Source organism: Zingiber officinale, chromosome 5A, assembly GCF_018446385.1.
Source record: "Zingiber officinale cultivar Zhangliang chromosome 5A, Zo_v1.1, whole genome shotgun sequence".
NCBI classification, from domain to species: domain Eukaryota; kingdom Viridiplantae; phylum Streptophyta; class Magnoliopsida; order Zingiberales; family Zingiberaceae; genus Zingiber; species Zingiber officinale.
Window position 1 is genome coordinate 112710194 of NC_055994.1, and position 26072 is coordinate 112736265.

The 26072-nt window shown below is 34.9% G+C and overlaps 1 protein-coding gene across 2 annotated transcripts; it reads left to right on the forward strand.

The window, feature by feature from the left end:
- LOC121981400 (pentatricopeptide repeat-containing protein At5g10690-like) lies at positions 1-26072 on the forward strand. Of its 2 annotated transcripts, none has more exons than XM_042533894.1 (12): positions 1-330; positions 519-701; positions 1337-1469; positions 2318-2412; positions 2564-2617; positions 2834-2899; positions 15435-15567; positions 16364-16593; positions 20391-20468; positions 20700-20768; positions 20852-21028; positions 25771-26072. In XM_042533894.1, exons 1-12 carry the CDS (start codon positions 58-60, stop codon positions 26005-26007), a joined length of 1728 nt encoding a protein of 575 aa, XP_042389828.1. In that variant the 5' UTR covers positions 1-57; the 3' UTR covers positions 26008-26072. The 2 variants fall into 2 exon arrangements, with proteins under 2 accessions (XP_042389828.1, XP_042389827.1); XM_042533893.1 differs by having other exon boundaries at positions 3-330; positions 2564-2725.

The following is a 26072-nucleotide window of genomic DNA, read 5'->3' on the forward strand; positions in this document are numbered from 1 at the left end:
CCTATAAATAAACTCCATCCTTCTACTTTCGCCACGTAATCGATTGCGACCGCAGAGATGCACTGCTGCGCCCTTCCATTTCTAGCTCCGGCACCACCACCGTCGCCCGCAGTACAAGAACTCACCAAAGCCAGCGTTTGGCCTCCGAATCTCCCTTCCCGGTGCCTTTCTCCGCCTCCCTGCTGTTCCCTCCCCCCTGCCTCCTCCTTTCCGACCGAGTCGGTCTCTCGGCGTTCCGTGAAACCCCCAACGAAGCCCCATCCAAGCCCTAATCTCCGGAGGCTCACCTCCCGGATCGTCGAGCTCTCCCGGAGGCGGCAACTCCGTCAGGTTCATTTCTCGTTTTCTCTCGCGATTTTTCTGTCGGATTTCAGATCTGTTTCTGGATTCCGTTTGTTTTTTTTCTTGGTCTCATGAGGGAGATCCCAGTCCTCTATTTTTGGTTCGATCTCTCTTAGCTTCCTGTGGGGGTTTCCAGTTTCTTTTGTGCTCATCTCAGCTGATGCTATTGGTAGCAGATCTTCGACGAAGTGGAGCTCGCCAAAAGGCGGTACGGCCGGCTGAACACAATCGTGATGAACGCGGTGATGGAGGCTTGTGTCCATTGCGGGGACGTGGGTTCGGCTCGCCGGGTATTTGATGCAATGGCCCACCCCGATGGATGCGGCGTGGATGACATCTCATTTGGCATTTTATTGAAGGTAACCCGTAATTCGGCAACCTGTTATTGCAATGAAGGCTGGATTTCTATGTAATTATTATTTTCATTATCTTTGTCCTTGAAATGTTATTAGATCTATAAGTTTCACATGCTAGGATTATTATTTTGCATATATTGTTTTTTTTTTCTTTTATAACTCCTTTAATTCTGTGTGTTCATCACCAAATTAGTTATATTAATAACAATCATTATTATTTATGTGGATAGATGAAATATTTGATCATGAGTAACTAATAATAATTGTTATTATTTATTTGGATAGATGAAATATTTTATTATTAGTAACTCCTCATTTATAAAGTTACTTATGAATTTTAAGTTTCCTTTTTTAGGTCTGGTATTTAGCCACCAATAAACGGCAACTAGCTAACATTCTAGGCATGGTCAGTTGTTGATTGGTTTACATTAGGTTCTATCGCCTGCTGCTCATTTCTTTCCTTTGAATGATCAACTCCTCATCATTTTTGCATGGCAATTATAGACTTTTTTCCCTGCTATCATATATTATTTCCAATTGAGGTTGAGATATGGCAAACATCCTTTATGTATTATTGTTGTTTGGATATGAATATTGGCTAACGTCCTTGTATTGAATTGGCTGTTGATCGTGTTAAGGGTTTAGGTGAGGCCCGAAAAGTTGATGAAGCCTTTGAAATTCTTGAGTCTATAGAACAAGGGTCCGCCACTGGGAAACCACAATTGTCAGCTCATCTTATTTTTGGGTTGTTAAACTCTCTAATGGAAGCAGGTGTGTTACTGTTATTGTTTCATTCCTTGATATCCTTAAACAAAACCATTTAACCCTTTTCAATATGTTACTTCTGAGGTTGTAAACGAACATGCTGTAAATCATGAATAAACTTGACAATCAGGCTTGATAAGATGCCATTTATGCCTGTTCATTATTTTAAAATAAATTAAATAAACAAGTTTGAATACTAGTGAGTTTGACTTGTTATTGTTCATGAACAATATTCATACAAAATTCACGAGTAAACTTGTATATTATCTTATCTAAAGCCTAATTATGATATTATTTCTTTAGCTTTATTAGGTTATAAATTCTATAATTTTATATTATTTATAATATATCAGAAATGAGAAAATAATAAATTTTCCCTATTGGATCATTCTCTTAACTAATTTTTAGTTTGGTGTCTCAATTTGAGCCGGGTGACGAGCTAGAGTTTCCTCGAGCTTAATAATATTTTTAATTTGCTAATAAACAAATTTGAACAAGCTCAGTAATTAAGACAAATGAATAAGATTGAACAAAATCAAGCTTGGTTTGGCTTTTTTGTCACCCAAGTTACTTCATCAGGATTTAGTCCAAACGTAAGTAAATGAAGCTGAATAAGCAGATAAATGTACTATTTTCTACATTCATAGCTGAGAAAAAACAATGAAGTTATTGGGGGAAAAAATAATACTATTTGAATTAGACAGTAGACATGATAATTCTGAGTTGTTTATTAGCCTACAGCAATAGTATGAGTGCCCATTGCAAAGTTGTCTCAAGCACCCAATCATAGCTTCATTTGGATTTGTTAACAGTTTTCTGTTTTCAGTCTTCAAAATCGAAATTGTCAAATGCAGGAGATATGCGCCGTGCTAATGGTCTTATTGCACGTTATAATTCTGTACTTCGTGAAAAGGGTCAATCGCTTTTGCTTTACAATATGCTAATTAAGGTTAGTTCTTGACTTGATTCCAATATTCATGGTGTATCATTGGCATGTATAGTTCTCGATTTAATAAAATGCACCACTCTCTCTATTTTATTTGTTTACACAGTAAAGATCTTGGTAATGAGATGTCTGAAAGGTTTGCACCTCCATCCAGGGATATGCAAGGAGTGATTTCCCTCTTGGTGCATTAGCTGTTTGGGATGAAATAGTACGTCAAGGATTAAAGCCTGATAAATTGACATACAATACACTTATCTTTGTTTGTGTAAAATCTGGAAGAACAGATGCTGCCCTTCAGTTGCTTGCAGAAATGAAGGTCTTGAGCAAGTAGTTTGAAGGCCAGTTCAGTTATAATGGATTATATTACTCATCAACAGATACTATAATATACATTTCATGAATAATTATTCATATCTTCTTTCAGGAAGAAGCTGAAAAATCTACTTGTGAACTCATTCCAGATGCTGTCACATACACAACATTACTCAAGGTAGTATTATCTATTCATATATTTTTGCTTGTAATACTGATTTATTTGAGGTATGTTGTTGAGGCCTGTTAGTGATTCAATCTACCTCAAGATAGTTATCCATCTGCATAGGAGAACCTCGACAACAACTTCCATTTAAAGCTTGGAAGCAACTCAATTGCCTCGAAAATGGCTATCCACCTAGATGATGCCTCAAAGTTATACTCACAAATTGGCGTAGGACTAAGTTAGCTCAATATTGCCCTCCAATTGCAACCTGTTAAGACACGGACAACCACACACTTATTGAGACCCATGACAAACATACACGTGCACAGTAGTCCTGTGAAACTTTGCTTTGATGGCATGTTAAACAACAAAAGCAACTCAATCCAGCACAAAATAAGTTGACACTTCCTCCATCAAAAATGTACAAACACACCAAGTAGTGGTGATGTGGGTCCAAGTAATCTCAAAGCATATCAATAATGCGACAATGACGATAATGCAATAAAAACAAACTCTATTAATTTTATTTTGCTATTTTGATATTTCAACATTTGCACATTTAGTTCCTAGAACTTATGCCGCTTTGGCATGCTTAGCTTGAATACATTGACGTTAGTGAGTTAATGGCTTCTAGCTTTAGCTGATGGTTTTGTCTAATAAATTATATACCATTTCTAACTTATTATAAGGAGAAAGGTTTCGATATAGTAGGCATGGTAATTGGTCAAGCAGATTCTTAGACCTTATAAGTTGATTGTTTCATTCATACATCTTGTGATATGCTTTCACAACATTGCAGCTTGTCATAGTTAGCTCTACTTTTTAGAAGTTAAGTTGTTCATAGCTAATAGAAATGGAAAACAGAAAACTTGAACTTGGGTAAACAAGCATATCCCTTAAAATTTTTCATATTAGCTGCTCACATGCATTGGAGTCATTGTTCAATGTAATGATTGTAACAAAAATGAACCTACAGTCAAATCTAATAACTGCAGTAAATATCCATCACCTAAATAAGACATTAGCCTTTTATGTTTTTTTGTTTAGGAACTTAGCTATGACAAAAATGATATTTTTTTTGTTCTTTTATGTTCCTTAGTTTTTTTGATGGAATCTAGCCTTTTATGTTTATCAGTATGTTTCTTTATGTGCTTTTCCTGGTTGCATTTTAATTGAATAGTGCAATGTTGAAGCTATTATTAAGAGGGATATCATAATGAATTCATATGAGTAAGGCACATGTAAAGTTGCTCATTTTCTCAGACAAAGTTAGATTCTCTGTAGGGCTCAAAAACAATCTATCGATACAACAATTCCATTGACATATCTCTCATGCAAATGGATGTACCAATGAGACATTAACAAGTTCCTCATGTCAATCAAATGATTGTGCTAGTGAGGTGATGGACAATGTGATACAACATATCATATTACCAAGACTTATCGAAGAGGAAAAATATTATTAACTAAAAGATTGCTCAATAAATAAAATTCTAATCTCCTTTGTAAACTCAAAATAAGACTGAGTCATCAAAGAAAAAGTAATTTTATCTCTAAAATTATAACAAGCTTTTAAACACCCTTTAAAAACTATAACAAACTTTTAAAATTTAAAAACATATATCATTTGTAAACTATAAAATTTTAGAAGGAATTTTGAATTCATCTCCGTTTTTTAGATGAAGTCATTCTCCTAACCAAGGAGGACTCGGTTATAAGTGAGTAGTTAGCACTTTTTTTGGTGATCATTTTAAGCTAGGAAGTGTTTCATAATTTATTATGAAAAGCAGTAGTTAGATTGCTACCTTATTATGCATAAGAGATGATAGCATAATATAAAAGTATAGCAAGTTTCATAATTGTAAAAATAAAAGCACAAGAAAAGAAATAACAATAAATTAATGAAAAGCTTCACAAGTTACATGAAAACTCCAACTCTAGTAGCGGTAATGTTTCAAAGCAACAAATATGGTAGTTTGCTGAACTGCAAACTGATGACATCCCTAACATTCACTACAAATTGATGTAGAGGTAAGTATAATTATAGAATGTTGAGTAAAAACTAGTAGGAGAGCATCGCAATCGAAGTTAAATAAGGTAGCCAAAAGAAAAGCAAAATGTGTAATTTAAATGCACCATAACATCACAAGTCGATCCATCACCGTCTCAGAAAAAGGGTGAAACACCCAAATCTACCAAAATGAATCTCTCAGGTATAAAGTTGTTATGTCATGTGATCAATTAGATATCAAGGACCCTTAGCTTTAATATGCCCTCTATCTTCCTAAAGTCACATAATATTTGTGGTTAGCCATTGGTAGCCTACCGTCATCCCTAAAATCATACAATCCTTGGTCAGACATGAGTGACTTAAACTGTTATGTGTTTTGTAATATTCTTGAAGTCATATGATTCCCATATAAGCAGCACTACTACTAACCTCATATGCCTCATCACCAATAGTCAAGGGCACTCTTAGCTTTGCCATTGGGCTAAAGTCCCCTTATGAGTCCAAGATGCATGTAACCACTATTATCATAACCTACTTCATCTCATAAACTACGTATAATAGGTATAGTACTTGTTCTTCATTCTTCATTTTCACATATGACATGCTAAAGTTATAAACATGTAATAATAGACTTCTATAAACATGCATTATCCGTAACATAAGAACAACACTATGCATGCATCATTTATATAAAGATACTATAATCATAAATCAACATATATGATGAACATGAAATAGAAAACAAAGATGCTATTAACATTCAAGGAATTCAACATATATAAGAAGCAACATAAACAATTAAGTAAAAAGGTAAAGGAACTTCTATTGAGCTAAGGTTCAATTGAAACTGCTACAATCCGTTATTTACAATGTATAGTCTTCACTTATGTTTTAGGAAACAGAGATTAACCATGATGCAAATGGCTACCCCACAACCCTCTCTTTAGATTTCTCCACAAAACATGCTTCTTATTCTTTTAAGCCTTTCCAATCATTACAAGAACTCATCACACTAACCAGGCAACATACATACGTTGCTCATCTGAAGAAACATGACCACTCTACCACTTATACCACCTAAATGTAGATCCGCTACATTAACGACCCTCCTAGTGCCGACCCCACGGATATGGTGGGAGGTACATGTAGGTACGCGTCAGGCTCATAGTGGGGTAAACCCCAGGTCATTAGTTCTTGAGAATCGACCCCTGGCCATTACGCCAGAGATGCCTTGCGCTCACCGTCTGTGTTACGCCCTGGGGACCTTATACCACCTAAAGGTACTGCATCACATGACTACTCTCATTCTTTGATTTTGTTTCATCATTATCTATGAGCCTCCTATCGAATTTTTTATCTTGATAGTTTCCCCCTAACATATAGGTGACCATCCTACCTTAAGATGATTTTTTTTTGATAATGAACACTTGATCCGAATTCGTTGTCTCTCACCCTCTAAGCGTCTGCCCTGGAAAAAAACACAAGATTTTATGAATATTTTTATGTAAAAAGAGGAGAACAAACTAACTTTTAGATCCTTAATCAACCTACTAAGTTGCTATTGAGAATTTGATTCAAAGTGGTTGCTGGATATTGAAATCACCAAGTTGCACTAAGATGGTCCCTATTGTACATGAACAAAGGGGCTTCTCAAAGAAAGGAGGGAAGATATATAGAGGGAGGAAGATACAAAGAGGAAGGAAATCAATTATGGTCATTTGAAATTTCCTTCCAAAAAACAGTAGCCGTGGCAGACGCTTCCTAAAACCAGCAACCACCCAAGGTAGGAAGAAGAAAGACTGATTGTCTTCCAAATCAGGAGGAAGTGAAATTTCTAAATTTTGCAAAGCTTCCAAATCTAAGAGAGTATGACTTCCAACTCAGCTGATAGAGTACTCAAAACACTTTTTAAAAAAAAATATAGAGGGAGAGAGATTAAATTCTTTTCAAATATAAAACAGGGCGATTGATTTTTTTAATTAAATTTCAATTATACTTATTTTTACTTAATTAAAAAAAATCATGGTATAGCATTCTACCCTCACAAAAAAAAACTTAGTATGTAGTAGCAAAGAAAATTTGGTATGTAGTTACATGTAGCAAAAATATGGGGATCTTTATCTCATATTTTGTAGTATAGGTTATTTGTCTCATATGTTGTGCTCATGCTCCTAAGTAGTCCTTATTTTGCAAGTAATGCTCCTTTTAATTCAGAGTACATACTAGGGGTCATGGTTTAAAATATCGACCCGTGTTAAGGTTTTGGTTCTAGAATGGAACGATACGGTTTCGATATCGTATCGTACTGTGCCGATATGATTTTGGTAATTTTTTAGTTATATATAGTAATTAGTACATAAATATATTTATTGTGTATAATTTAAAAATAAACTGTATATTAATTTTATATATATTATTTGAACAACTTAATATGGTTAAAAAAAATTAAATATAGTTTTCTTTAAAGATTATTAATAACTCAAATTAAAATTGATATATTATAATAATATAAATTAATTTTTTATTCATTTAATTAATTATCAGTTTAAATAATATATATTTAAAATAGTAAAAAAATATCAAAATATCAATTAAAAAGTAAAACAATATAAAATAATAATAAAAAATTATCATAATATAAATATAATTTTTTTTAAAAAAAATTTAGAATTTTTAAATAAAATTTAAAACAGTGCAAAAAATTTATAATATCAATTAATAATTTTTCTAATTTTAAATATATTTTATAAGGATAATTTAATTAGGGCTTATGAAAACCTATTCGAAATATCACACCTCAGGAGTTGGGAATTGTTTAAATTAATTAAATCTTTTATTTATCTTTTTCTATAACAGTGCATCATCATCGCGACGGCCGCGAGGCGGGCGCCAGTCGCCAGAAGCATCGCGTGATGCTTCCGGGGCCAGCGGAGAGGTCGCGCGACGCTTCCGTCGGCGGCAGAGAGGTCCGCGACGCTTCCAGAGCCGGCGGAAGCATCATGGGACACTTCGGTTTCGCTTCGGCACTGAAACGGTAAATTTCGACAGTTTCGGGCGGCACAGCTCGACACTTCAAACATTGCTAGGGGCTTCTCATAATTTGTATTAATAGTCACACTGATAATCTCTTCAAGATGTGAGTTGGATTCAACACGCACTTTCATAGAATAGATCCATGAAAGATGTTATGCTCCCCATCTAAAGAAGGTAGTAGAGCAAACCCTTGGTAGGGGATACTGGTGAAGGAAGACATCATCTTCTATAAAGAATTCCAAAATTCGATGTCTAAGGCTTGTGGAACTCTTTTAGTGGCTTTTGTCAATCAACAATCTCTTCTTAAACTCTTAAAAATTTGTCTCAAAAGAGTTTTTCTATATAAACTCATCCCTTTTAGAATTAGCAGAGTTAAGAATGTTGTTATCTTAGAGAACCCAAAGGGACTATAATATTTGACAAGGGTCAAAGTTGTGAACCTGAAGGGGAGCTTTGATACAACGGTAAACTTGCTGCTATGTGATCTGGAGGTCACATGTTTGAGTCACGAAAATAACCTCTTGCAAAGTAGGATAAGACTGCATACAATAGATGTTAGGACCCTTGGCGGCCGACTTGAGGGAGATGTGAATGTCTGAAAAAGAAAACAATACCTTTCCCGTTCTTTCAACTCAAATTAAAAGCAACAATAATAATAACTTAAATTAACAACTAAAAAGACGAGGCACACTATTTACTTGGTTACAACCTAGGTGATTGTTAATCCAAAGGCAATGAAAAGCTCTAAAAGATCTCCTTCGTGTAGGCGGAAAAGCCTCTTACAATCGTTAAAAGAATACAAGAGTTGATTGATTATTTCCTAGGTCCAAGGGTCTTTTTATATCCTCTGTGAAAAGTTATCCGTGGCTGGAAGGCGCCTTCAATAAGGTGGAAGGTGCTTCCAGCAAGGCAGCAGTGGATAAACGTTTATCCACTGGTCGAAGGCGCCTTCTATGGTTGGTTGAAGGCGCCTTCAACCCTACTGAAGGCACCTTCAGCAGCTCCATAACTCTATTTTAGTTCTTCCGCTGCTCCGGTTGCCTGGGTGATTTCGGCCAACCGAAATAGGACTCACCCGAACCCAATTTCCGACCTTCTTCTTCAAGCAGGCTTTCACTCTGGCTTCTCGTCCGTTGGAACGTTGCCCACGTCCTTCTCGTCCACCGGTGTACTCTTCCGCGGCACTTCGTTCTTCGGATGCACTGAGCCCGTCGGCTCCCTTCCCGTGCCATTCTTCTCGCTAGCCGTGTCTTTCGCTCGACTTCTTGTGTTCCTAAGATCCTGCACACTTAGACACAAGGGTCAAACACAACAGAACTTAACTTTAACTTGGTTGATCACATCAAAACTACCATGGAGTTCCATCAATCACTCCCTTTTTGATGTGCATCAACCAAAATTCAAGTTAGGGTAAAAATATATTGAATTAAAGAATTTTGCAAAAAATGATAAAAATAGATCCTAACTCCCTCTTAACTTGTACCTATCTGTCCCCTTTGATCGTATAAAAAAAATAGAAAAAATAACATAAGAAGTTAGAATATTTTGAAATTAATTTTGAGAGGTACTTAAAAAAATAGCAAACAGAATGGTTAAAAATTTTCATAAAGTCATACTTTGTATAAAAAAAATAAAAGAGTTAACAAAAATATTTTGTCAATTGTGAAAATTCGAAAAAAAGAAGGGGAGCCTTGGTACAACGGTAAAGTTGTTACCATGTGACCAAAAGGTCGCGGGTTCGAATCCTGAAAACAACCTCTTGCAAAAAGCAGGATAAGGCTAAGTACAATGGATCCTTCCCCGGGATCCCGCATGGCGGAAGTTTCGTGCACCGGGTTGCCCTTTTTTGAAACTTCGAAAAAAATTCTTACTTGTTAACAAATTATAAGAGTAAATTGTTTTAACAGTTAATCAATTAAATATTTATTTCAATAATAGGCTTCCAGGCTGTGACGAGACACTAGGTCTTCTTGGATATTAGAGCAACAACTACTTTTTTAAACAAAGTCTTTTAAAAAATTAATATTTAATTTTCTTTCTCGCATTCAGCCCTTTTAAAAAGAATTTTACTCTAAGTGTGTTTTTGGAACCCAATATAAGTTCCTACCTAGTGGGTTAATTAAAAATTTGGGGGTATATAATTTTTAGGAATATTCCTAATTAATTCCTGGTGATGTTTAATATACCAGTTTAGCCTACCATACTTTCTAGAATTATTCAAATTCAAGCATGCATGGTCATTCTTCAAACTTTTGACTTGAATTTTCAATTTATTATTTTCTAATTTCAAATTGTCATATAACTCTACGGGGCAAGTATTGGCTAATTGTCTTTTCAAGTCCATATTTTATTTTTCTAATTTTACTAAATCCTTGGAAAGACTTTTAATAAATTTAAATGACTTTTCAGGAGATAAGGCACGTACCTAACTTACCTCGTATTCTGATGCTCCCCCTTCATCGTAGCTTTTCTCTGATGAATCTCCCCCTTTGTCGATGCTCATCTCTGAGCTGGTTTCGTCTTCCTTTTGATGGTATGCCATTAGGGCTAGTCCGGCGTAGGCTTCGATTTCAAATTCGGAGGACGACGATTCATCCCATGTGGCTTTTAGACTATGCTTGGGCTGAGCTGGCTTCTTGTTCTTTTCTTTGTCCTTATTTTTCAATTTTGGGCAGTTAGCTTCGTTGCAGTTGTAGCATCAGACCTTCCTTTTATTCCGATAATGCTTTCTCGTCTACGATTTAAATTTATTAGATTTATAAAATTTATTAAATTTTCTTAGTAGTAGGGCTGCTTCATCTTCGTCGATCGACGCGTCGGAGTCAGGATCTTCCTTATTGGCTTTCAAGGCAACATTGTTGTTCGACTTTTCGATTTCTTTAGAATTTGCACATCGAGTTTCGTGAAGTTCAAAAGTAGAAAATAAATTCTCTAGAGTACTTACCTCAAAGTCCTTAGAGATGTAGTATGTATCTACTAAGGATGAACATTCTGGGGTTCTCAGGAAGACATTGAGCGCGTGCCGGATTGAGTCTCGATTCGTTACCGTTTCTTCGAGATTATTGATCTGAGTGATGAGTTCATTGATCCATGCTTGGAGTTGCGCTACCTTTTCTCCATTGTTCATTCGCAGGTTTGTCAGCTGGTTCGGAGGATGTCTCGCCTTGCTAACTTTGCTTTCGAAGTGCCTTTGTGGAGTTCTAGGAACTTCTCCCAGAGCTCTTTGGCGGAGTCGTAGCTGCCGATTCGATTTACTTCTTGGGGCGGAAGGACGCTGAGCATATGGAACTCTGCTTTACCATTCGTCACGAAGTCACCATGCTCCTTCTTCGTCCACTGATATTCTTCTTTGTCTTTCGGAACTACAAAGCCATATTTCATAATTAACAGAATTTAAACATCCATTTTAAAGAATACCTCCATCCGGCGTTTCCATTGTGCGAAGTCTCCCTCGAATTTTGGTGGGTGAATGCTTGCACCAGCCATCGTCTCGTTGCTTCTGTCGACGGTTAGTCCTTCTGAGGCGTCCTGGCTCTGATATCACTTGTTAGGACCCTTAGCGGTCGGCTTGAGGGAGATGTGAATAACTTGAAAAAGAAAACAATACCTTTTTCGCTCTTTCAACTCAAATTAAAAGCAACAATAATAATAACTTAAATTAACAACTAAAAAGACAAGGCACACTATTTACTTGGTTACAACCTAAGTGATTGTTAATCAAAGAGCAATGAAAAGTTCTAAAAGATTTCCTTCCTGTAGGCGGAGAAGCCTCTTACAATCGTTAAACACTCAAACAGTTGTTAGGAAAAGAATACAGGAGTTGATTGATTATTTCCTAGGGCCTGGAGTCTTTTTATAGCCCCTGGGAAAGTTATTCTTGGCTGAAAGGCGCCTTCAATAGGGTGGAAGGTGCCTCCAGCGAGGCAACAGTGGATAAACGTTTATCCACCTGGCAACGACTAATATTCCTTGTCGAAGGCGCCTTCCAGGGGGATGGAAGACACCTTCCATAGTTGGTTGAAGGCGTCTCCATAGCTCTATTTTAGCTCTTCCGCTGCTCCAATCGTTTGGGTGATTTCAGCCAACCGAAATAGGGCTCACCCGAACCTAATTTCTGGTCTTCTTTCTCGAGCAGTCTTCCGCTCCGGCTTCTCGTCCCTTGAAACGTCGCGCACATCCTTCTCGTCCACTAGTGTACTCTTCCGCAGCACCTCGTCCCTCGGATGCACCGAGCCCGTCGACTCTTTTCCCGTGCCATCCTTCTTGCTAGCTGCGTTTTTCGCTCGACTTCTTGTGTTCCTAAGCTCCTGCACACTTAGATACAAGGGTCAAACACAATAGACCTAACTTTAACTTGATTGATCACATCAAAACTACCAAGGAGTTTTAATAATGGACCCTTCCTCGGGACCCATATTGACGGGAGTTTTATGTACCGGGTTACCCTTTACTCAAAGTTGCGAACCTCCTGCACTCCTGCACTGTCTTTGGTTGTTCTCACCTGATTATTCCCCTAAATCTTTTGTAGATCATAATAACCTTTATGGTTACAATGTGCCTAGGCGATTTTGCACTTGGCAATCAAAGGACACATTTACTAAACTTAGGCATACGACTAACATGTTGAATATTGTAAATGAATATGTTAACATTAATTTGAGATTTTCTTGTGCTCCACCTTCTATCTAGTGTACACCAAAATATTGTTAATGAATGCTAAAAGAAATTTAAATATTTATAGAACAGTCGACCATCAAACTCATGAATACAACTGACACATTAGTGAGTCCAAAGGGCATTGCCACATAAACTCGTAATGCTCATACAGAGTCTTGAAGAGTGACTTCTGAACATTTGACTATCAATGCTATGAATGTTTTTGTAACTGACACATTAGTGAGTCAAAAGGGCATGACCATGAGCTTATAATGTCCATGTTGAGTCTTTTGAACATTTGTCTTTGACCCTCAATTAAAGATAGTTTTATCACAGAAAGCCCTTCAAATACACCTTACACCTTGATATTGATGAAGTCATCAACTAGGACAAAAGATATTTGTTCTTATAACAACATTCATGATAATCAATGCACAACCTCATGGATCCATCCTTATATTTGACGAAAAAAGCTGAAGCATCCAATGGATATGTGTTGAGCGAATTAATCCCTTTTCAAATATTTTCCTCAAATGGGACTTAAAAGTCCTATAATTTCTTCAGCACCATATATGGTGCTCTAGAAATTAGCATGCCACCCGATTATTTCAATTAAAAATTGAATTTGTTGTTTGGGTGGCAGATTAGGCAACTCCTAAAGTGCAAGGTTATCTTGTCATTCTTTATCAATAATTACCTTTCCTTAAGGGTGGAGATCAGAGTCATAGTCTGCTCTCAAATCCAAATGAATTTCTATGGAGATAAGTCAAGAGGGTAGGAGATGATAGTTATATTTGACAATCGACCATGACAAATCTAGTAGATCACCAATTATGTCTAAGATCAATTAATTTGGTGAAGTTTAATAAAAAGTCTACAGGGAGGACTGTGTCACTGGCAAGTTACAACCCTTCAACTCTAGGTCTGAATAAATCACCTCGCTAGACCAAGTAATCATTGCTAATCTCTACTCCTACTTTATACCCTCCTTTCCTAATTTGCCCACAAATAAGAGTGATAGAAAAGAATGTATACATTCAATATCAATCAAAGAATTTCCATGAATGTTGAAAATTGAAATCATTCCTTAGACCATCAACTCAGTGGCCAACTAGGACTCCTGCTTGTCAAAGAAAATACTTAGGTGATATCCCTGGTGCTTGCTGCTACTAATGCAGTTGAGACTTGCAATGATGACTATTGTTGAGTGCACTATCCCCCCTAGTTTGGAGATTGCTTGATGCCTAGGTGGCTTTCTGTTGAAGTACATTTTTTTACTTGATGGGTATACACAAGCAGAAGGGGAGCCTTGGCGCAACGGTAAAGTTGTTGCTTTGTGATCAAAAGGTCATGGGTTCGAATCCTGGAAACAACCTCTTGCAAAAAGCAGGATACGTACAATGGATCCTTCCCCGGGACTCAGCTTCATGCACCGGGCTGTCTTTTTTTTTTTTTATGGGTATACACAAGCAACATGTTCTGTATTTCCTAAGCTAAATCATGTTTGACCTTTTTCTATTGGGAGCAAGATCTAAACCTGAGAAACGGCTCACCAGAAGATGCCCTCACTAGCTGAGCTATAGCCTAGGCACATTGCTCATTCTTGAAGGGGTCTAATCCTACTGTCGGGTTAAAGTAATCTTTTTTTTTTCTGCAGAAATCCACATCCTAATGCACTCAACCGTCATGGCAAAAAGAAATTGATGATGCATGATCTTAGTAGCACACATCTGACTCTTGATAGCTAATGGTTAGAACAATAGTACTTTGATAGCTACTACTTTGATCTCTTCCTCATGCAGTCCATGCATGAATATGACTATCAGCAATCAATTGCTGGTCGTCTTGCACTTTTACCCCAAAAAAAAGTGCTTGATTGCCCTAGAGACCTTAGATTCGTATCAAATAGATTTCATCGCACTCATGGTGGTTCCCTTTATATCTTCTTTCTTTTTAATTTTTTAGCTCTATCAAAGTGTCAAAAATTAGTATTTGACAGCTACTAATTGATTAAAATAACATCCAACTGGTTGATGGCCATCAAACACTTTGAAAGCGCTTACAATTGTCAGCTTCATGCATGCACTATATGGGGAAGATGGGTAGATATGGATGCCATGTAGAAAAAAAAAGTTAGTAAATTATATAATTTTTCTAGAAAGATAGGTTTGAAAAAGAATGGTCATGCCTAATGCTGCATGGAGAAGAAAATTTCATGAATTAGTTATGCCTTATTCATTACATAATTCTAAAAATGAGTTTGAAGATGAGTTGTTGTGCATGAGCCATGCAACACATTCATCAGTTTGACACCCAATAGTCAATTGGTAAGTTGAATGATTTGGCCAAAAGTTCTTGATAGTCATTAGCTTAGTGGCTTAACAACTGCGTTGGTTGGATGAAGATGGTCGGGTAAAGCAGGTTGGGTTGAGGGACATTTTGGGAAAACCACAAAGTATTTGTGCCCTTTGCTAGATTTGAAAGTGTTGTGCGTCCTTTAGGTATTTTACAACTTTAGGTGTCTTTTGATAAAATGCCAAAATTAATTTATTCCTTGATTGGGAGAGATCAATTTCTTTCCAAATGGAGAGAATTTAAAATTTACCTAATATGACTTAATAAGAAACGATTCTATAACACATTTAATACATTGAAAACTGGTGCATTATTTTACTATGTTGACTTGATTACAGAGTCCATTGGTTATGCTGGAAGAAAGAGTAAATAATTACACATTGGGTTCTCATTGGTGCATAACGTCCTCAATTACTATTGCTTGCTCTTGTTATTTAGGTTGGATTTTTTTTCACCATTTTGTTGGCTTATATGCTTTTGGACATTATGTAGGGATTTGGGGATAACAAAGATCTACTTTCAGTAATAAAGATTGTGGAAGAAATGAAGTTCTCTAAAGTTTTTATTGATAGAACTGCATATACTGCCATGGTTGATGCATTCCTCGCATGTGGATCAATCAAAGGTAAATATCTTTCTGAGGTCCAAGTCAATTCCAATGCAGTTAAATGTTTGTCTCTATTTGAACAAAATCATGTTACCCTAAAGATTTACTCGCTTTTTAAACATAAAACTAGATTTTATAAGTCATCAAAATGCCTTAAAAACTTGTAATTTTACCCCCTAATTTCTAAAACCATTAAATGAATAGAATGATAACATGATATCCTCAACTATAAGAAGATGAAGCCACTTATTTACTATATCATCATTCTAAGTGTTAGTGGCTAATGGTTGTGTATAAAATGATAAAAATTCAAACTCAGAGAAGGGGGTATACTAATGATTGTAAAATTCTACGGAGTAAACCTTGGGGCGGTTGCGTTAGGGTAAAGGTCATGTGATTACTAATCACATAATTAACGTTATGGGGAATAAAACATAACCTAATGTTGTTTGGTTAAACCTTTGGAATACTCATTTTGGGGAAAAAATATTTTTTTGGGAAAATTTCTTTTGTTAACCCGGGAAGCACGTAAAACCTCACACTTTAAGATAATCACATTCCAGGTTATACCCCCCATAACCTCCATTTGTTGACGTGGCATAGATTCTCTATTACCTGGGAATCACTCGTTACTTGAACCAAACAGGATTAAATAACATAACTTAGGTAGATAACCAAGATTATCAACAATGACTTTCAACCAAACATGCCCTGGGGGTTAAAATAAGAATTCCCTCGTCTATCAAAAAGTGCTCAAATAATTTGCTTTATTACAGTTTTTAATAATTGCTCTGACATTCTTTTTCCATTTCAGGTGCTCTTTGCATTTTTGCAGAGATAATGAAGCAAGCTGGCGACAGTAATTTAAGGCCTAAGCCTCATCTTTACCTTTCATTAATGCGGGCTTTTGCACTGAAGGGGGACTTGGATAATGTCCAAAAGTTAAACATAAGACTGTGGTCTGATTCTACGGGTTCAATTTCTCCTTCTATTCAAGCAGAAGTAGATGAATTATTGATGGAAGCTGCAATAAATAATAATCAGGTACAGGTCTTCAACAATGTAATAAATAAATTAAGATTACTGTTTTATTTTTCTGCATTAAAAGAGATATCATACCATGAAGTAGGTGGTTTTTCATAAAGCAATTATCCATATAGAGCTACTCATCACAGGGAAAGTTTAAATTGGGCACCTATATTCCACAATGTCTTAATTAGGTCCCTCATTTTTTAAATCATAATATCCTTCACTTTTTAAAACAATTTGATTTGTTGGAATTGACTTGTTTAGCTGATAATGATTATAAAAATGATTTTTTTTGAATATAAGGTAAATACCCATCTTATTTTATAAGAGAATTTATTTTTTAAGAACTTTTAAAAATATTATATTAATTAATTTCAATCCTTTAAATGGTTTGGACAAGATAGCTTGAATGACAACAAAATTAAAAAACTAATAGGAGTTGATATCCATTTAATCTCATAAGTAGTGAAACATCTTGCCTAAATGCAATGAATTTATTTTTTTAAAAAATTATTATTAATACTAATTTTAATTTAATTGATTCTTTTCAAAAAAGGGAAAATAATTTAATCTTTCAAATTCTCTCCATAAAATTGTTTTACCAAACAATTTGAAAAAAAATAAATTTGATTAATTTTGACATTTTACAAATTTAATTATAAAATTAAATAGACATTTGTTATTTATTTATTTTTAATTATTTTATCCCATCAACTCTGCTCTTCTCACTTTTTGGAATAATTCAACATTTTTTTTAAAATGATAAGAAGAAAAATTATTTAAATTAATTTCTAATCTTGGCAAAAAATAACTATTTAGCTAATTAAAGTTGCTTCACCCAAACAATGTAATTAAATTAATTATATATTTTTAAAAAATTTAATAGCTATTTTATTATAAAATTAAATGGAATTTCCCTCCTTTTTTCCATTCTAGTTGTTCTCCCAAACAACCTGATTTAAATAAATCAAGTTCTTTTGAATAGTGGGTTTAAAAGTCGAGAGTATTTTGTGTTGGTGCAGGTTGCATTATTCGATCGAATATGAGGTTTTGATCTTGACAATAGGTTCAAGTTAAGTCATGTGATTTTCTAATATGTTGATTGAGTGTACAACAAATTCCTAGTTGAGGCTAGGCACGAAGTCTTGGTAAGGGGATTGGGCATGAAGTCCTGGTAAGGGGATTGGGCACGAAGTCTTGGTTAAGAGATTGGGCACGAAGTCTTGGTCGAGAGGATTGAGCACGAAGTCTTGGTCGAGAGGATTAGTCATGAAGTCTTGGTCAAGGGATTGGGCACGAAGTCCTTGTCGGGTGGACTGGATAGAAGACTTGACAGATTGAGGATATCGTTGGGGGGGGGGGGGGTCGTGAACACCAGGTGGAAGTTTAGACCGGTCGAGGATCGGACGTCCAGCGGAAGTCCCGGAGGTCAAGATCGGAAGTTTGGCAAAAGGTAAATTCGCTGAGCAAAAGTCCAAATATGTGTTTGGCAAAAGGTAAATTCTAGAGGAGGAGGTGAGGATGCATTCCCCGTCGAGGGAATAGTAGGCATCAGCATGGGAAACCTAAAAGTTAGGATCGGGCAATCGAAAATTATCAAATAATATTTAATTTCATATTATATGTTTTCTGTGCTAACCATGTTTTGCAGAAAAAGATAAACCTAGAAATGCTAATCCAGGGTCCTAGATGGATCTAGGCGCCTCTATCACCTCGGCGCGCAGCAGGATGAGGTGGCAGTCTCTGATTAGTCGACACATGTTAGATCTAGGCGCTTCAAAGGGATTGCGACACCTGAGATCGGATAGAGGCGATCAAGAGGCACGCCACTTAGCACTCGCCACGACAACAATCCAAGCATCTCAAAGGGATTGAGGTGCCTAAACGTGGATAAGCTATGACGACTTAGGATTAGATCAGATCCAATTGAGGTGCCTCAATGCTAGAGACGCCTAGATACTCCTTTATAAGGAGGGTTCAAGAAGAGCCTAACACACAACTTCTTCAAGCAACTGAACCCTCAAAAGCTCTCCGCGCTACTCCGATTTTTGACGCTACTCCAACAACTGCGCTCTACAATAGATATTTATATTGTCGGTATAATTTATTTTACGCTCAAAAGCTCGCCTGGTCGTGAACACCAGGCAAAAGTTTAGACGGGTCGAGGATCAGACGTCCAGCGGAAGTCTCGGAGGTCAAGATCGGAAGCTGAGCAAAAGTCCAAATATGTGTTTGGCAAAAGGTAGATTCTAGAGGAGTAGGCGAGGATGCATTTCCCGTCGAGGGAATAGTAGGCATCGACACGGGAAACCTAAAAGTTAGGATCGAATAGTCAAAAATTATCAAATAATATTTAATTTCATATTATATGTTTTCTGTGCTAACCATATTTTGCAGAAAAAGATAAACCTAGAAATTCTAATCCAGGCTCCTAGATGGATCCAAGCGCCTCTATCACCTCGGCGCGTAACAGGATGAAGTGGCAGTCTCTGATTAGTCGACGCACGTGAGATCTAGGCGCCTCAAAGGGATTGAGGCACCTGAGACCGGATAGAGGCGATCAGGAGGCGCGCCACTTAGCGCTCACCACGACAACAATCCAAGCGTCTCAAAGGGATTGAGGTGCCTGAATGTGGATAAGCTATGATGAGTTAGGATCAGATCAGATCCAATTGAGGCGCCTCAATGCTATAGAGACGCCTAGATACTCCTTTATAAGGAGGGTTTGAGAAGAGCCTAACACAACTTCTTCAAGCAACTGAATGCTCAAAAGGTCGCTGCGCTACTCTGATTTCCGACGCTACTCTGACAACTGCGCTCTACAACAGATATTTATATTGTCGGTATAATTTATTTTACGCAAAATTGTAATCATTTCTTTGTACTTTCCTTGTACTTATTGAATTGCTAGTGGATTGCTCAATGAAAGTGATCGTCGATCATGGGTATAGGCTCCGAACCCAGTAAAACCAACGGTGTCGAAATTATCTTTTTATCATTCCGCTGCTTTTTGTTACTCCGATTTTTTACAAAAAAGTGAAAAAGCTATGAACATTATTCATCCCCCCTTAGCGCTGTTTCTTGATCCTGCATTTTGGTGTTGAAAAATGAAAGAGACTTTACTTGGGTATTTTGAAATATTGGGGTAAAATTTGGACATTATGGGGCTCTATTTAGGTAATGTCTCTTTTTCATATGTCACATGTTAAACTATGGGAATTCAGGTTAATAGTTTGGTGTACCATATCTTCTGGTACTAGATAAAGATTAAAATATAGTTCGCATGCATTGGAGAGTGTTGGTTCCTTTTTTCTTGGCTTCCTGGAGTTGTATTAGTTCCTTGAGTTATATTACATTATGATAACTATGACTATTTTAATTTGTATGAAATTATGTGGATCTGCCAAGCTTTTTGAATTTTGGTTAAAATATAATCTAAACATCGAATACCTGGAAAGCTTGTATAATGGAAATACAATTTTCTCTTCATTTTACTATCTGCTCTTGACCAGCTTTTGTGTAACTTTCTATTTGAGCTGATTTATTTATAAATTCACGCACAATTTATTGGTCCATTTAAACATGCCATTCTGAGTCTGGTCGTAGGATTCAACTGGCAAATTTGTTTAATTTTTTATTTATGATATATTGATTTCAAACTACCTAGCTCTGAAGCATAGATTCTCTTGATGCTTCATCAGAATCAAATTCTTTTAAACCATGATGATGCTATGAAACATGTACCAGTCTACTTTTATAGCTCTTTAGTGTTTTTTCCTCTTAAAAATTCCAGCGTGTTTGTTGTTGTACAGGTTGGCATTGCTAAGGATATTTTGTCCAAGATAACTACTAAAAAGGAAGGATTTTCTTGGACAAGTAGAAGTGGCATGGTATGCAAATAACTATTTCTAATTCAATTGTCACCTTATAAACAACAGGACTAATACTCAAATTAAATTTCTTGTAGTTAAAGAATAAAAAAGTTCAACTTTTCATTTGGTTGTGGACATTGACAGAAAATTTTTAGTATTATCTGATAGGATTTAAATTCTGATGTCAATCTGTACCATATGAAGGATTAAACTCAGTCTTCCCTAAATAATGCAACTAGTTTGCTTCAGATTGCAATCAAAGTAGAAGCTTTATTAGGATTCACTGGCTCGGTGCTCAGTCCTCGTATTCTTCCTCAGGTATAATAACTTGCATTTTTCTGGGTGCAGTAAACTTTTTTTGGCTTCCACATCATTTTAGACATTCACGTCTGGTGATTCAGGTATTTGTGGATGATCCAGTAGAGAAGTATATGACAACAATTGAAGAGGCCAGGCCGTTACTTGCAAGCATTACCTTAAACAAGGCCATCATGCGTTTCTCCAAGGATTCTGCTGTTCCAGTAGTGGATGACTGGGGCAATTGTGTTGGAATTGTTTATCGCACTGATTGCAAGAAGGTATTATGACACCCTTTCCCCCCTCCAATTTGATTAATATATTGCTGGTTTATAACACTTGTTTACAGTGGGAAGCCACAGCATTTTAGGGTTTAGAAAATCCATAAATACCAGTATTGCCATTTTAACCCCACAAAATATTTGAAACATATGATGATAAATAATTCTTTTGCTTATCTAATAAACGTTTAAAAAAATATCATTATTTTTGTAAACTATTTAACCAACATTTTAGGGTAAATATTAGATCCAGACCTATCATATTTAGAAGAGTTTAAGAAATTAAGGTATATTTTAGTAAATTAAATTATTCAATAAAATTTTTAGAATTCAAAGATGCAAGAAGTTATATGATGTTACTTTAAGAAAGATTATCTCAATAAATTACTAAGAGATTAAATGTCTATTTATTAAAATAATTTTTTGTGCCTATTTATTAGAATATTATAATATATGTTGTTATCTAAGTTAAGGGATTAAGTAGATTAGTTACATATTTTAAGAAAGATTATTGATACTGATTCGAAAATTTTTTTGTACAAACCCGTCAATGCTGATCTAAAGGCCAGATGAAAAAGGGTGAGAGTTGCGTGTTAGGTTGCCGACGGACTTTTAGGCAAATATTCAATGAATGGATCAATTAAACTATTATGCTAATGCTAAGATGTTCCCAGAAGGGGTCTGATTGTAACGTCTCGGCAAACACTGCTACATCTCCTGAGAATTTTAATGTAGTGTTAAATATGAAAATTAATTGTATAAGATTTGGAACATGTAATCTAGGAATGCTCATTAATAAAGTAATGGAGGTAATAAATACAATGATTAGGAGAATAATTAATATTGTGTGTATAAGAGACAAAATGTGTAGGAGAGAAGATAAAGATGATAGAGATTTCAGGTTTTAAGTTATGGTACAGGAATGAGTAAAACAAAAAATGAAGTATTGTTGTCAAAAGTTCGCTAAAGGATGAAATAGCAAGAGTAATTAGAAAGGGGATAAGATTATAGCTCTCAGATAGTGGTGATGAAAAAAACTATTAATGTAATTAGTATATGCACCTCGAGTAAGATTAGATAGACACACCAAATCTAACTTTTGGGACGATCAAAATGAGGTATTATAAAATATTTCTCCAATCAAAACGATTTTAATAGGAGATTTAAATGGGCATGTATGAGTGAAAAATGAGGAATATGATAGATGCATTAGAGTTATAAATTTGGAACAAGAGATATAGAAGAAAACTATATTGAATTTTGTGATAACATTTGACATTAAACTAGCTAATATTTTTTAAGAAAAGAGAGGACCACTATGTTCAAAAGTGAATAATAAATCAAAAATTGACTTTCTTATAGTTAGGAAGAAGGATAAAAAGATTTCTAATTATTGCAAGGTCATCCCTAGAGAAAACGTAACTACCAAACATAGGTTAGTAGTGTTAAATATAACACTTTAAATATAGTATCAATAGAAGGAAAATATACACAACTCTTAGAATTAAGTGGTGGAAGTTAAAAGGATGAGAAACAAAATATATTTAAGGAGAAGGTAGGGGTGCATGTATTAGGAGAAATATATGGTGCATCGAATACGACATGGGATAAGATGGTATTAAAGTTGAAAATAATAGCAAAAAATGTGCTTAGTGAGTTAAAGGATGCACACCGCTAAGTAAAGAATCTTAGTGGTTGAATGAGAAAGTGAAAAAAAACAAACTATAAGCTATTAAGCTATTATATATTTATAAGAATGATGAAAACTTAAAAAAATATATAATAACCAAGAAAGAGGCTAAGAAAGCAGTGAATGAAGGTAAGAATGAAACTTTTGAACTCTTTTATTGAAAATTGAATGTAAAAAAGGGATGTATTAAAAATGAATACGGGTATTGGTAAATGATGAAGAAATAAAAGAGTGATGAAAGAGATATTTTTATTAACTTTTTAATGAAGGTTTAGGTGACCAACTTAACTTAGGTAATTTAAGTAAGTCAAATGAGTATAAAAATTTAAATTTTTATCATATAATTCAAACTTTAGAAGTAGAACAAGCTTTTAATAAGATGCAAAATGAAAAAGCAGTTGGATCAGATGATATTCTGATAGAGGTATGAAAGTGCCTAGGTTAACAAGGTAATGTCTTACAAAGTTATTCAATATGATATTAAAAATTTAAAAAACACTCTATCAATGGAGGGTAAATATTTTAGTTCCCTTATATAAAAATAAATGAGATATACAAAATTATACAAAATATAGGGGTATTAAACTAATTAGTGAAAAAGTAATAGAAAAAAGACTAATGAAGGAGACCGAAAATGAATTTGGATTTATGCATGGAAGGTTAATACATTTTTTATGACAACTAATTGAAAAATATTGGGAACAGTAGCAAGACACATATATGGTATTTGTTGACTTAGAAAAAACTTATAATAGAGTTCTAAGGGAAATTATATGGAGAATTTAGAAAAGAGAGGTGTTAGTATAGAGTATGTTGAACTAATTAAGCATATGTATAAGGATGTAATCATAAGAGTGAAGACTTCATGCAGATTAATCGAAGTATTTCTCATAAAGATAGGGTTATCAATTTTAAGTCCCTATCTTTTTACACTAATCATGAACGAACTCATTGGACACACCAAGATACGATACCATGGTGTATGTTATTTGTAGATGATATTGTTTTCGTAGATGAGATACGTGAAAGAGTAAATGATAAACTTGAATCTTGATAGGAAACGCTAGAAATGAAAGGTTTTAGGTTTAATAGAGTAAAGATAGAATATATGAAATATAAGTTTAGTAATATAAGATGTAATAAGACAATATATGAAATATAAGTTTAGTAATATTAGACGTAACAAGACAATTGTTAAGATATAAGATGATGAATTGTCTTTAACTGAGAGCTTTAAGTATTTAGGATCATTTTTACAAAAGAATAAGAGAGGTTGAAAGATGTTTTACATAGGATACAAGCAAGATGATTGAATGAATGAGAGTGATTGGTGTTCTTTGTGATCGTAAATCACCTCTAAGACTTAAAGGAAAGTTTTACAAAATAACAGTTAGCAGTTAGATCTGCTGTGTTATATGAAATTAACTGTTGGGCTATGACTCAAGCACATGAGCAGAAGATGAGAGCTGCATAGATGAAGATGTTAAAGTGGATGTGCGGACATACAAAAATTGACAGGATAAGAAATAAAAATATTAGAGAGAATGACAGGTTGCAGGGAAAACTATAGGAGATATGTTTAAGGTGATATGAATATGTATCTAGACGATCAATAAATGATTTAGTTATATGATGTGAAACTATAACAAATGTGCATATCAAACGGAGAAGAGGAAGACAAAAAATACTTGGTTAACAACAATAAAATAAGATAAAATTTATTTAAAGATAAATGATGATATAGTAAGAGATAGAGTCCAATAGCGTAGGAGGATTCATATAGACGATTCCATTTAGTAAAATAAAGGCTTGGTTGTTGTATTCGGAGAAATTTTTGTACAAACAGTTTTAAATATTTTAGATAGGAAATCTTTTAGAATCTTACACGACTGTTGTGCTTTTTTTAGCTCAAAGAGAAATTTTTATACTATGATATAATTTGCGTGTTTTATTGTCTCAAACATTTGATTGTTCAGAAGGATGAGAATGCTAAAGTTGAATGCGTGAAGTTGCTTGAATTGAAAATAAATATTAAGATCCCAGAGTTCTCACAAATCATAACATGAGGGAAAATAGTTAGAGGTGGAATGGATATATTCAAAACTAGTAAATTCTATACTTAAAGATGAATTAGTTAGAATGCGAAATAATCCTCCTTTATAACTTATGCTTTCAATTTATTCATTTATTCAAAATCTTTTTTCATGTTATGACATCCATTTTAATCTATGTGAAATACAATAACATTTTATGTAAACAATTAATAACGTCATGAAAATTGGCACTAAAGAAAATTCAACATTGACACTACAATAAGTATTCAAAATTGAATCAAAGATGGTAGTGAAAATCATAAAGAGCATTATCGAAACCAAGAAGAAGATTATCATGGATGGATATTTAATTTTACTAATTTTTGACATGCAAAGCAATATGGAATCCCGTTTTGCATATGGTTAGTGGCTCCTTCAAGTTTCTTTATTTACCGTTTAAAACATTAGAGAATCATAAATTTCTAACATGGATAAATATTAGACCAATGTTAAAATGCTTTTAAACCAAGACAGCAACATACCTATGCATATAAAGGTGGAAGGAACACAATAAGTATCCACCTCAATGCCATTTCAATGGAGAAAAAGATTCATGTACTCAGACAATCATTTGGGATAGACACGGCTCTAAGTTCATATAGCCAAACTTAATAGTTGGGATAAGATTTTATTATGATGAGAATAATATTGAATTCTATAAAAAAAGACTTAGGAACTCTATATTTCTATATTTGTTAATATGAAGTAAAATATGGATGATTATAAAAGTATTTGAAGGATCCTTTGATAATGTATTTTGTTGTCTATATTATCTTATTTTGGAGAGCTAGCTGATGCCATGCCATTAAAGGGTGAAAGGTGAAATGATAAAAGATATATATGTGGACACAATCTTGCGTTTAGCTTTTACATAATTCTTCAGTTTGTAATACACTAGAAAAAAAAAATATGGCTCTGCCATTTGCTTTGGTGCTGATATATGTTACCATGTTTCGCAGTTGGATGCCCCGATATCTTCAATGATGAGAGGCCCTCCACCTTGTGTAACAGCATCGACATCTATTGGTAGGGCAATTGATCTTCTTCTTGAAAGAAGATACCAAATCTTAGTAGTAGTTCGAAATACTGATATCTATCAAACTATTTATAGCTTTAGTTCGAGGCCTGTTGGAGTTTTCTCACTTGAAAATTTGTCTAGGCTTAGGCATATTTCGTCAGCTATGCAAGAAAAGTAATTCCGTAGAACATCAGATGTTGAATGGAGAATATTATTTTTTTAAAAGAAAATTCCTTAATATCA